This window comes from Schistocerca serialis, chromosome 2 (assembly GCF_023864345.2).
Source record: "Schistocerca serialis cubense isolate TAMUIC-IGC-003099 chromosome 2, iqSchSeri2.2, whole genome shotgun sequence".
In the NCBI taxonomy this organism is placed as follows: Eukaryota; Metazoa; Arthropoda; class Insecta; order Orthoptera; family Acrididae; genus Schistocerca; species Schistocerca serialis.
Window position 1 is genome coordinate 580832886 of NC_064639.1, and position 13757 is coordinate 580846642.

Sequence of the window (13757 nt, forward strand, 5' to 3'; positions counted from 1 at the left end):
CGGACCCAGAACCGTGCTACAGTGGTTTGAGGATCATTATAGCGAGTTCACTTTGATGTCTTGGCGAGCAAATTCGTCTCATTTAAATCGTATGGAACCCGCCTGGGTCGGTATCGGGCGCCATCACCGCATACGCAACTATGCTGTTACTTGGGAGGTAACACTAAACGACGCAGCATGTTCGTGACGTACAGTTGTGTCATCAGAGGCCCCATAATCGTTACCAGGCATGACATGAAGCCATACTCAATGGATCCCCACACCACGATGCCAACGGTAACACAGCTGCCCCTATCCAAAACAATGCAAAAATGGGACATCTCCCCAGATCTCTGGCATGGTCGACAATGACGGTTATCGATTGTAGTGTAGAACCGCAATTAATTATTGAACACAACGCGACGCTATTCATCAGCTGCGTGTGCTTCCCGGTAATGGCACCACTTTAGTGGCAGCCATTTGTCTTATGATGTTTGAACCGTGATTTATTTTCAAAGAATCTTCTTATGAAATTTATTTTATTTACTAGCGATTCATCAAGAACATTAACACATTTAATCACACTATGTAAGCGTGGAAGTAGTTGCCAGGGAGTAACTGATGAAATCATAACCAACTTCCTTTTGACAAATGGGAATTTTATTCCTAAAAGCATTTTTTAAAGAAACAGATTTAAAATTATAATCAGAAAGCACCCACTAAATATCAAGGTCACAATTTATTCAGAGGCAGAAAGAAACAAGTGTTGACTGTATGAGCTTTCGGGCAGAGAACCTTGCCGCTCCCTTTTGACACGGCCGTAGTTACAACCGCTCACAACAGCCTCTGAAAGACTACAGTGGTGCAATTCTACAACACACCAGATTACTTTAAACTAAAAGTTTTAGCAATTTACTCAAGCACACAGACTGTGCACCCCCGTAGGAGGGATGGAAATGGTACAAAACATTAACAGTTAAAAAATATTAACTTTGCCACCGACGGTGCAGCTTGATTTTAACTTCTAAGAAAAGTCTTACGGTGAAAGGGTGGCAACTTTATATGCTAAAATGGTCATTTAAATAAAAGCCCATGAAATGCAATCTTATATAAAATTCTATAAGGTTGGCCAAACAAGTTAAAGTGCTCTATAGTACACAGATACCGCCTCTCAACATGATAGGCAAGATCAAAACATACTTCAGGAATTAGGCCGTTACACTCCAAGCAATAAATTCGTTAACACACCAAATCCGACAAACATGACAGAGGCAGCTCCGAACGACAGACAGACACTAACTGCCTAACAAATGCGGACGAGAGACAGACGAGCAAGCTCGGGACGAGAGACTGACCAAGAAAACAAATAGAATTTAACAAGAGTAAATCACACAACATATCACCAATCACTTAACCTGTAATAAACTGCGATTTCTGGAGAAGACCTGGCGCAGCACCCCCAAATCGCTCTCCCGAACCGTCCGCTGCCAGCCGCAGGAAGGCGCGCCGACCTCCCGTCTTTCCTGGTCCGCACCAACCCACAGACTGCCAGCTGTTCCGTCCGCGACTGCTGCTCCGTCGCGACTGCACTGCTGGTGCGTCTACCACTCACTTCCAGACACACGACGGCGGAAATACTGGCTCGGGCCCAACCATGCAGAGGAAACACGCCCACTGGCAAAACGACATCCCTGCACCAGGAAAGGACCGAGCCAAGCTCCACAAGATGGTAACTGAAGGGGCCCAGGAGCGCTGGGAGAACCAGTTACACCACGGTGTCGCAGCTCGCACCGGCCAGACTGATGTCGTGGGTTTACTCCTCGTGCTCTCGTGTCGATCGCGAAGCCACTACCCCTCGCTATACGGCGTGGCCCACTGGACTCACTTGGCGACCTCACATGCGCCGACGCTCAAGATGGACAAGTCATCTTGCGTCTCAGGGCACGACAGACCAACCGATCGATCCAACCGCCAATGACCATTGCCTGAGCAAACTCGAGCAGACTGGTGGCCTAACGCGCAAACTCAGATGCAGGATCTAAGCCCCGACCGGGCGACCACTCGCTGCGTTATCTTACTGGCGGAGTGGAAAGACTCTCATTTTGCTGGCCTTAAAGGTTGACCCGAACGACAGACATACTAGCACTCCGGACGACAGACAGACACTAACTGCCTCACAAATGCGGACGAGAGACAGACTAGCAAGCTGGGGACGAGAGACTGGCCCAGACTGGTCCTCGGACTGACTACTGGCGAGCTCATAGCGCCCCTTAAATGCACGTGAACAGGCAACATTTCCCCTTTCCAACCAGAGGGAGACACCAAAGCTGCGGCTGCCACAGCAGTGCCTCCGCCAGAAGCGGAGGGCGACTGCTTCACACTACGCGGTGCGGCGCGCTGTTCAAAACAGCAGTTTTTACCACGGCTCAGTGTTAACGGCAGTGTAAGCACGAGGAAATAATTTCATAGTCTGGCTGTTGGTAGTCTCCGACCAATAGCGTGGGATGAGAGAGAATGTTGCAGGGAGTCCGTTATTCGTTCTCGGATAGTGGGCTGAGTTGTGAAGGGTTTCTGATGCACGATACGGCGATCATCCTTTGCGGTGGTCAGACCTGATCGACCGGAAGGCTGACGACGAGTATGCCTGCTCTCACGTTCCCATGCAATCCAACAATGGATCACTGTCAATTTCGAATCTTCCATAAATCGGCACGATTCGACCAGCCATCAAAGGGTGACGGACAACGAGGCGTTTTTCAAACCACGTCAGGTGCTGATAACGCTGCCTTACACGAGTACGCGGAATCTACATGTCCTCCACACTGGTTTCTCAACAGCTCACGCCGTTTACAACCCATTTATACTGTTTGTGCCAGGTACCAACGCTAAACACAGACAACATTAATGCTCTCTGGAGGCCGTTCTACCTAAGACAAAGAACTGCAGCTCTAATCACTTAGATACCTGCTGATGGCGTGCACGTGTACAAAGTTACACTGACATCCGACCATGTCTTCTGGGTACTTCACTTTCTTTTTGTCTAGCTACGTACAGGGTGATTTGGCTCATCGGATATACAACAAGGATCAGTAATTACATAGGAACTGGAGATCGTAAAGGCCATCTGGGGCTACTAAATGTTTCAGTTATTTAGTCACATGCTACAAATAAGAGGAGATGCTCAAAGTTTTGTCGAAATTCATCAAGAAACGCCTCCTTCAGATATCTCAATAGGAAAAGATCGATTGGAGTCGTATTGGGTCATTGTGATGGCCATGCGATTGCCCTACCTCAACCAGTCGAACGACCCGGAGGGGTTACGTGCTGATGTACCCTGATCTGTCTGCTGAAATGCTCGGGGACTCTGTCGTACCGGAATCGAATGCGGCGGCGAATAGGCATGGTGACATCATTTAGCATATCCAAAAGAGCCTCTCGCAGGAATAAGAGATACGCGCGTCCGTAGTCTCCGACGATGCTAGCCGGCACGTTACGGGTAAATTTGCATTGTGAACATGCGTTACGTGTAGCATGTGAGTTCACGTCCACCTACGCATGCAGGTTGTGAACGTCGTCTCACCATCGAGGGAGAACGCAGCCGCATCGGTGAAGAGGACACTGTCTGTGAAGCCTCGATCTCGTGATCGTACCCTATTCTCGTGACGATTACGACCCACGGTTCCTGTGTGATCACTGATCCTTGTGCAACGTGTGTAAAATTTTTTTGGAACAGCCTGTATACGGGCGTTTGAAGGAAGAGGCTGCTGACAGGCAGGGACTGTTGTAGGCGGATTCCGAGGTGCGCGTGCGCGCAGAGGGCCCGCAGGCGGCGGCGCAGCGGGTGCCGGCGCCCGCCGTGTCGTACCCCGCGGAGGCGGCCGTGCTGGCCGGCGCCAACGCGCACGCGCGCCTCGCGCAGCCCGCCAGCCTGCGGCAGCTGGCCGCCGCGCCGCGCCTCGCCTTCCGCCTGGCCGCCGTCTCGCCGCAGCCGCCGGACGGCGACTCGTCGCCCTTCGGCGTCACCAGGGTCGCCGGGATCATCTTCCTCAAGAGCCCGGACAAGCTCGATCCCAACACTACTGTCTACAAGTAAGTCGCTAATCTGCAATTTATACTGTAAATTCTTCATATGTGCGAACGTTGTCTCCGTATTTGCTTTACTACACTGAAGCGCCAGATAAACTGGTATAGGCATGCGTATTCAAATACAGAGATATGTAAAGAGGCAGAACACAGCGCTGCGGTCGGAAACGCCTATATAAGACAACAAGTGTCTAGCGCGTTTCCCCTGATTGCTCTTCTCCCGTCCCCGCCCCCTGCCACACCTTCACTGTTGTGTCTTCATCTCCTTTCCCAAGGTGGCTTCCGTCAACTCCCCCTCCCGGATGATACCCTCTCTCCCTCCATTTATCCCTCCTATCAGCTCTGATCCTCACTCCCCCCCCCTCCTTTCCTCCATCCTTCCCTGGGCTCCCTTTTCACCCCCCCCCCCCCTTCCATCCTGTGTTTCTCCCCACCTAACCTCTCCCTACCTCCATTCTCCCCCCCTCCCCCCGAGTCCTTTTGTATTCCCCTCCTCTGCCTTCCCCACTCCCTGTCGCATCTGCCCAGCACCCCTCACTCCTCTTATGGGTCCTCATCCTCCATTGACTCTTTTACCCCTCCCCCCCTTCGCTTTTCCTCTCCTTCCCCCCTTTTTTATTTTCCCATCATCTGTCCAGTTTTCCCCCACCTGCTCTCAGCTGTGGTATCTCATATTTGCCAACCTTTTAGTGCAGTGTTCCAGTAGCTGTTCAGTGTTGTTTCGTCTTTCCAAGTGTTTCGAACAGAAACCATGCTGTCGCTGGGTGTGAATTTTACGTCTTTTGCGAACAGAAACCAGACTGTCGCCATGTTTTTTTAATTGTCTGTCTATTATTTTATCTGTCAGCTTCATATGTATTTTATTAGCATCATCACCCCTTTGTTCTATGTTTTAAGTTCCACATTTTTTCGCCATGTTACCATTTAAGTCTCGGATTTTATCGCCTGTTTTTATTATATATTATTTTCCCCTTTTTAAAACAAAGTCTGTAGGCTGAAGAGTGGCATACTAGGCTGCTGCCAGCCCGCCCCCTTGGGGGGGGGGGGGGGAGGGAGGGGGAGATTGAAATTCAATAAAGAAAGAAAATAGCGCGTTTATTAGATCGGTTACTGCTGCCACAATGGCACGCTATCAAGACTTAAGTGAGTTCGAACGTGATGTATTCAGCGCACGAGGGATGGTACACAACCTCTCCAAGGTAGCGATGAAGTGGGGATTTTCCTGTCTGACCATTTCACGAGTGTACCGTGACTATCAGGAATCCGATGAAAATTCAAATCTCCAACATTGCTGCGACCCGAAAAACATCCTGCAAGAACGTGACCACCGACTACTGAAGAGAATCATTCAACGTGACAGAAGTGCAACCCTTCCGCAAATTGCCGCAAATTTCAATGCTGGGCCATCAGCAAGTGTCAGCATGAGAACCATTCAATGAAACATCATCAGTATGGGTATTTGGAGCCGAAAACCCGCTCGGAAACGTTGATGACTGCACTACACAAATTTTTATACCTCGCTTGGGCCCGTCAACACCGACATTGAACTGTTGATGACTGGAAACATGTTGCCTGGTCGGACGAGTCTCTCAGTCTGGAACCGCCCGACAGCTACGGTCGCAGGTTTGAATCCTGCCCCTGGCATGGATGTTTGTGAAGTCCTTAAGTTACTTAGGTTTAAGTAGTTCTAAGTTCTACGGCACTATGAACTCAGAAGTTAAGTCCCATAGTGCTCAGAGCCATTTGAACCATTTGAACCTCTGATGTTAAGTCCCTAGTGCTCAGAGCCTTTTGAACGATTTGGACGAGTCTCGTTTCAAATTGTATCGAGCGGATGGACGTGTAGGAGTACGCAGACAACCCGATGAATTCATGGACCGTGCTTGTCAGCAGGCAACTGTTAAAGCAGGTCGAGGCTCTGTAATGGTGTGGTGCACGAGCAGTTGGAGTGAGATGGGACCCCTGATACGTCTAGATACGACTCTGACAGGTGACACGTACGTAAGCATCCTGTCTGATCACTTGCATCCATTCACGTCCATCGTGCATTCCGCTAGCCACCAAACTCCGCAGACATGAACATTATTGAGCATATCTCGTATGCCTTGCAACGTGCTGTTCAGAAGAGATCTCCACCCCCTCGTATTCTTATGGATTCATGGACAGCCCTGCAGGATTCATGGTGTCAGTTGCCGCCAGCACTATTTCAGACATTAGTCGAGTTCATCCCACGTCGTGTTGCGGTACTTCTGCGTGCTCGAGGGGGCCCTACACGATATTAGGCAGATGTACCAGTTTCTCTGCCTCTTCAGTGTGTTAGTGTGTTAAGTATATATTTGCAACTACAAGTAAATGCCTGTTTATATCACCATACGCGTGTAGTTTTATTAGCATTAAAGGTCGTTAGTGGTCTGGTATGAAACAAATTTACGGTATTGATTTGTTTTCCAGATTTAATACAATTTCCCGGAAAAGCTCTTTTCACGTGTGATTGCTATTACATCGTTTCGTTCCTGACTACTGTTTAAATCTGGAAGAATCATCTGTTTGCACATTTCCCATGTATTCCTTATGTTCTTTGGCACAATTTGCTGTTGGTTTACAGCCCACCTTCTCACAGCCACTCATCATCTATGTCTACATCACACACTAATCCATCACACTTATATATTAAATGAGTATTGTGAGTGCTACGCCTTGTCAATGACAACTAGACAGGAATTGTTAATGTTAATAAATGCTGAGCTATCTCACCAGTTACAGAGCTAACATTGCGAAGGGGACTGCAAGGAATGAACGAACATCGGAAGTAGTGTATCTAGCAAAAGGCCATTGCTTGCAGCGGCAATAGAGTTGCGCCTCTTCAATGGGCCAAACGACACAGAAACTGGACTGCAGTGGAATGGAGGCGTGGACTGTGGCCCGAAGAGTCGGACTTTGCCTGTTTTTCAAATACATTCTAAGACAAAAGAGAACGACGCGCCACGAAGGAATTATCCTAATGGGATGGAAACGGGTAAATGTGATATACATGTGCAGACAAACAAATGATTACAATTTCAGAAAAATTGGATAAGTGATTCAAGAGAAAGACCTTTACAAATTGTGCAAGTCAGTAATATGGTGATCCACCTGTGACCCTTGTGCGTGCAGTGTTTTGGTTTGGCATTGATTGATATAGTCGGATGTCTTCCTGAGGGATATTATGCTAAATTGTGTCCGATTGCTGCGTTAAAATTCCCGAGCTGGTTGTAGGTCGCAGCTCATAATGCTCCAAAGCGGTCCTGCTATGAAAAGAAATGGCACCACAAACCATCTGTTCTTCTTGTCGGGCCGTATGTCGGGCGACAGTCAGGTTGGTAGCTCACTGCTGTCCATCTCGTCTCCAGACACGTCCTCGGTGGTCATTGGGGATCTGTTCGAAACGGGCCTCATCATTAAATCCTATTCCAATCAGTGAGATTTCATGCTTTAGACGTATGTGAAGACGCCTCAGACAGCGCTGGATACCAACATTGCTGTCGCCCGTCGTGCGGCCCGACAGCCGCATGATGGTCTGGGGCACCATTTCTTCCCGTAGCAGGATCCCTCTGAAATGTTAAGCGCAGGGCCTTCCAACTGGCTCGCGATTTTGACGATCTAACGTGCTAATTGGACAGAATTTGGCACGATATCCCTCAGGATGACATCCAACAACTTTATCAATCAGTGCCAAGCCGAATAACTGCCAGCATAAATCATCCAATTTTTCTAAAATTGTAATCATTTGCTTGTTTTCACATGTACATCATATCTACCGATTTCCATCCCATTCGAATAACTCACTCGTGGTGCTTTAAGAACGCGTCGTGTGAGTAGGGTGTCACATTTATAGTGATTGACAATTCGATCCTTCTGCTGGCATCTTCTTCAGGATTTCACTGGTGTCATTGAATGGCTGAAGAACAAAAATGGCTCTGAGCACTATGGGACTTAACTTCTAAGGTCATCAGTCCCCTAGAACTTAGAACTACTTAAACCTGACTAACCTAAGGACATCACACACATCCATGCCTGAAGCAGGATTCGAACCTGCGACCGTAGCGGTCGCGCGGTTCCAGACTGTAGCGCCTAGAACCGCTCGGCCACTCCGGCCGGCGGCTGAAGAACAGCGAAAGGCAATGTTCCTGGGGGTGTCCTCTAACATGACTTGGGCTCACTAGTTCGTATTACCGTGAACACGAACAAGGATGAATATTTAAACATTTTCGGTGAAACAGTGTTGCCTTTTCTTCCACGTCTTCATGATAAGTATGCTGTGGACTCTCTTGTACTCCGAGGTGATCGATCAGTTTACGTGACCTATTGCCTGGATGCCTGCAGCAGGTGTTTTAGGCGCTTATTGTGATATTAAAGTACAATTATATGTAGTACAATTATTAGAATTTTATGATATTTTCAGCATAGTAATAATCGTAATAATAATAACAAAAAAAAGATTAATTATTGAAAAAGTAAAAAAAAAACGTTAAAATTTCTATCGTTATAACCCAATCATAATGTACTAATTCTCAGAATAAATTCTAGCTTAAAACTTCTGTTACGCAGTAGTTTGGATCCGTGCCAGTCTCTGCAAAAGTGGAATCACAACACGCTCTTTGCCGTTAGACGTGCTTTTGTGGAACTCAGGCGAATTCTAGTCGCCAGATCCTATGTGGGTTTCCAGGTGTTTGGTAATGTCGTTCATAACTGCCCAGAAATCACGAGGCACACACCACGTACTGTTTACTAACTCAATCTGTAGCAACAATAAATAACATACATCTTCCAGTTGCACTTTTGCGCAGAGGTACGGCAAGAGAATTAACCTTTCTGAGCCTATTTGTGGGCAGCTTCTTGAAATTTCTATAGCTAGGTAAGAAACATCCAGTGCCGGGAATTATTGCACGGCACGGGAGTAAAGGTGCAAAACAGAAGACGTGACTTTCCAGTGACGAATATGATGGAGACCATTCAGAAAGAAATAGAAGGGAAATCACCCGAAGGAAACGTGCGGGCACGCGGATAACCACATTCTGCGCTTGTAACTAGCCGCAACAGTAAATATTTGTAGTCCTGGGAGTAAGTTAAAATTTGCTTCAGTTTCATTGAGGTAGATGATGTAGAATTGAGAAATGGGATGAGTCTTTTTGAAACAACTATATTGCTGACGCTACGGGAACACCGCTGTCCTTCCCGTGACAAGATTTCTTTAGAGTTAAATCCCTGCCAGGAAGTTTCATACCAGAGCACACTCCGCTGTAGAATCAAATTTTCATTCTAGGAACATCCCACATGCTGTGACTAAGCCATGTCTCCGCAATATCCTTTCTTCCAGGAGTGCTAGTTCTGCAAGGTTCGCAGGAGAGCTTCTGTGAAGTTTGGAAGGTAGGAGACGAGGTACTGGCGGAATTAAAGCTGTGAGGAGGGGGCGTGAGTCGTGCTTGGGTAGTTCAATTGGTAGAGTACTTGCCCACGAAAAGTAAAGGTACAGAGTTCGAGTTTCGATCCGGCACACAGTTTTAACCTGCCAGTAAGTTTCAAGATTTCTTTATTCTGATTTTTGGGATGCAGACCAAGACTGACCTAGCAGCCATACATTTACCATATGGTATTTAAAGTCTGTCTTTGCAACTACTAAAAATGGTTTTTTATATCACTACATTCGTTTAGGTTTATTCGTATAAAATTTAAAATATCGTTTTTTGATCTGGAATAGTTTACTTTCTAGATCTAAAACAATTCCCTATAAGAGACATTGGCGTTTTTTTACGTTCTCCATGTTACACGGACGCCTGTGTGTGTGTGTGTGTGTGTGTGTGTGTGTGTGTGTGTGTGTGAGTGCACACAATCGACCTGCACATATTCACCACTTCAATACCATGAAATGCGTCAGCAGTGGAGGGTCACATGATCGCCTGGTACCAGTTCTACGCCATTACCACACTCAAAAGTGATCAGTATGCTCGTGTCATCTACATTTACATCTACAAACATACTTCGCAAACTATCGTATGGTGCATGGCGGAGGGTACCTTGTTCCACTGCTAGTTATTCCCTTTCCTGTTTCATTAAAAATCGAAGCGAGGTAACACCGAATGTCTATACGCCTCCTTACGAGCTCTAATTTCTCTTATCTTGTCATCGTGGTCCTTAGGCGAAATATACATCGGCCTGAGTAGAATCGGTTCTGCAGCCTCCTATGAATTCCGGTTCTCTAAATTTTCACAACAGTGTTTCGCGAAAAGAGCATCGTCTTCCCTCCAGGGATCAGATTCTACGAAGCATATGTTTAATAGCCACGTGCTGTAGTTCGGCGCTAGCGGCCGTGCGAAGCGGAGGTCCGATACTTTCGCCTGTGCGGCGTGTGCGAGTGTTTGTTTACTTGTGGACTTAGTCTGCGCGCAGGCTAGTAACAATGATCATGGCGAACAAGTACAGGAAAACTACATTACGATTCAATTTCTGCAAAGACTACGAACGACCAAAGGCTTTAGCAGTGGAACGATTCGTTCGAGAGGACGTCAAGATATCGCCAAACGATATTGTCGGAATTCACCTGTCCATCGTTAGTCCCACGGTGTATGTTAAGATGATAAATGACGCGGCGTGTGAGAGAATTCTACAGGCGACAAAAGCAGGTCTCCGATTTTGCCATAGTGACGGAAATGTCGGCACGGTAACTGTAGAACATGCTGGTCTGGGTGTACGGACAATACGTGTTTTTGAGCTGCCATTTGAGCTCCCGGATGACGAAGTTATCGAGGCTTTTAAGCCATACGGCACGGTACATGGTCACACAGCAGAACGCTGAACACAATTCGCCACGTACCCCGTTCTTAACGGCGTGCGACAGATCATTATTGATCTTCAGAAGCATGTACCGTCCTATCTGACAATTGGTGGTTGTCGGGCGGTGGTGATTTACGATGGTCAACCACGTACATGTTCTGGCTGTGGCCAGAAGGGACACCTGAGGTCGAACTGTATGCAACGGCGGATTATGCAACTGCCTTCAGATGTGCGGGAGCCGTCGCCGGCGATGACAGTACTACCGATCACCTATGCCAAAGCCCTCACTGCGTCCGCTGATGACCGAAAGGACACAGCCCCGGTGGAAGATCAAGATGGCACTCTCCGAATCCTTGTAGGAGACGTCGGGATAACAGAGGATGCTGCTCCATCGAGCATACAATCTACGGCGACAACATCAGATGAGACCGAACTCCCACCAAGCACACCGATAGAACACGAAGCAGTTCCAGCCACTACGGACGCTGTTCCGTCTGGAACGCACTCTGTGACGACAACATCAGTTTCGACCGAACTCCCGCAAAGTACAACGATGGGACTCGAAACATTTCCAGTTCCTACGGATGCTTTTCTGTCGGGCAGCCGTGATTCCCTACAATCTGAGGACACGGAAGGAAGATCACGCAAACAACGTTCCCCGAAAACGAGGAAATGGCGTCGTCGCACTACATCTCCTAGGGATGACTCCCCTTGCCCCGACGACGATGTGCCTGTGGACCAAGACGACACAACAGCCTCTACGAAACAGGATGAGGCAATGGAAACTGTTCGATCAGACCCGCAGCGGTCTATCACATTGACGGTACCGGAACGTGGTGATGCTGAAGAGGAATCACAACCAGTTGGCTCTCCAGACGCAGATGCTGTGGCTATGGACACGAATATATCACAGCCTGAAACTATGTGGTATGACGATATTGAGGAGGCGCCGGACGTCATACAGAGGCAGCCGGCACTCACGAAGACGGCCTAATAATTGTTGAAGATGAAGGGAGAGGGGCGAGAGAACATCTTCTAACTCAGCCCCCAGCGCCGATGCTGGGAGATGTTGTTGCGCCTCGACAGAGTGGGATTCAACTCCATGCGAACCGTATTGCGACATTAAATATAAATGACGTGCGCTCACCGGCCAAAATACACCTACTGAAGGAAACGATTTGGGCATCTGATGTGGATATTCCTTTGCTGCAGGAAGTCCACGTAGCTGCACTCCCATACATCGCAGGCTACCAATCCTATTCGTCACATGGAGATCACAATGGGAGTGGGGTGGCAGTTTACGTGCGAGATGGCTTCCCAGTGGAAAACGTGTGTTACCTTCCGTCGGCCAGGGGAATGGCATTCACGACGTTTGGGACACACATCATCAATCTTTATGCACCGTCGGGAAACAATCGGCGGCGGGGAAGAGCGCGATTTTATGCAGAAGACATTGCCGCCCTATTCCATGGGCGTTATGAATGTGTAATAATTTGTGGAAATTTCAACTGTGTTCTCAGCCAGAAAGACCAATGGTCGCAAGCAAACATCAGCCAGGAGTTGCGAATCGTTGTCAACGACCTTGTACTTAGTGACACGTGGGAATTACGACATGGAGATGCACCGGGATACACCTATGTGACAGGTCATTCGGCGAGCAGGTTAGATCGCATTTATATCTCACGGGCTCATGCAAATGATGTCCTGGACACGGAACGTTGGCCATTGGCATTTTCCGATGACAGCGCTTACATCTGTACGGTGCTTCTTCCCCGTAGAGAGGTATGGAACAGTAAGGCCCCGTGGAAATTAAACATTCAACCTCTACATGATCCTGAATGCCGTCAACGGATCCTTGAGACATGGACGATGTGCGAGCGAAGGGTTGGAAGATATGCGACGAAGGTTGATTGGTGGCTGACTTGTGCTAAACCGGCGCTTCGCCGTACGTTCATCTCATATAGCAGGGAGATGGGAGAATGGCGCCGCCGTACGACCGACTTTTATTTTGCAGCGTTGCGCGACCTGGATGATGGTCCTCCGGGACAGGACATCTGGATCTAACGCAAAAGTATAAAAGCTAAACTAGTGGCTTTAGCTCGGAAACATCTTCAGGGAACCATGGTGCGCGCCAGATGTCACGATACGATAATGCACGAGATTCCTTCCATGCACCACGTCGTGAATGAACGAAAGCACCGACGACGCGTTTTGGCACGGGAATTAATTACCCGCGAAGACCGAAGAGTGACGCGTCAAGCGGACATTGTCTCTGCATTCGTCGACCATTACCAACACATCTATCGGGAAGAAACAGCCCCTGTCTATGACCCACGTATAGCCACGTACGTCTCCCGTACACTGACGGTGGAAGCCGCGGGAACCTTACTGGAAGCCATTAGCTGTGAGGAAGTACATGATGCGATCGCAAAGGGTGCGTTGAATCGGTCCCCAGGCATTGATGGACTTCCTGCTGAATTTTATCGAGAATTTCGCAACGAAATGGCACCGCGATGGCCGGAAATGTACAACGTGATGTTAAATTCTGATGCGCCTATTCCACCGGCTTTTATGGTGCCAGTACATAAACCGAAGCCTGGAATTACGGTCACACATTATCGCCCCATCACCCTGCTTAATGCCGACTATAAGATCTTCGCACGTTTGCTAGCGCCCCGATGTCGTATGTTAATTCGTAGCGTTCTCTCCCAGATCAGACGACACCGGGTGGATCGGTGAATGTGCAAACAGCTACTGGCAAATGTTAATTCGTAGCGTTCTCTCCCAGATCAGACGACACCGGGTGGATCGGTGAATGTGCAAACAGCTACTGGCGAATGCCGTGATGAGATAGCGCTGGCGGAGGAGTGCCGGCTTAAAGCGGC

General features: G+C 48.3%; 1 protein-coding gene across 1 annotated transcript in view; it reads left to right on the plus strand.

Annotated features, from left to right (window-relative positions):
* LOC126456245 (uncharacterized) overlaps positions 1 to 13757 on the plus strand; it is a 410153-nt gene that overhangs the window by 290782 nt on the left and 105614 nt on the right. Inside the window, exon 8 of the mRNA XM_050091997.1 lies at positions 3767 to 4068. Coding sequence (XP_049947954.1) covers positions 3767 to 4068 — 302 coding nt within the window. The remainder of the gene's footprint in view (positions 1 to 3766; positions 4069 to 13757) is intronic.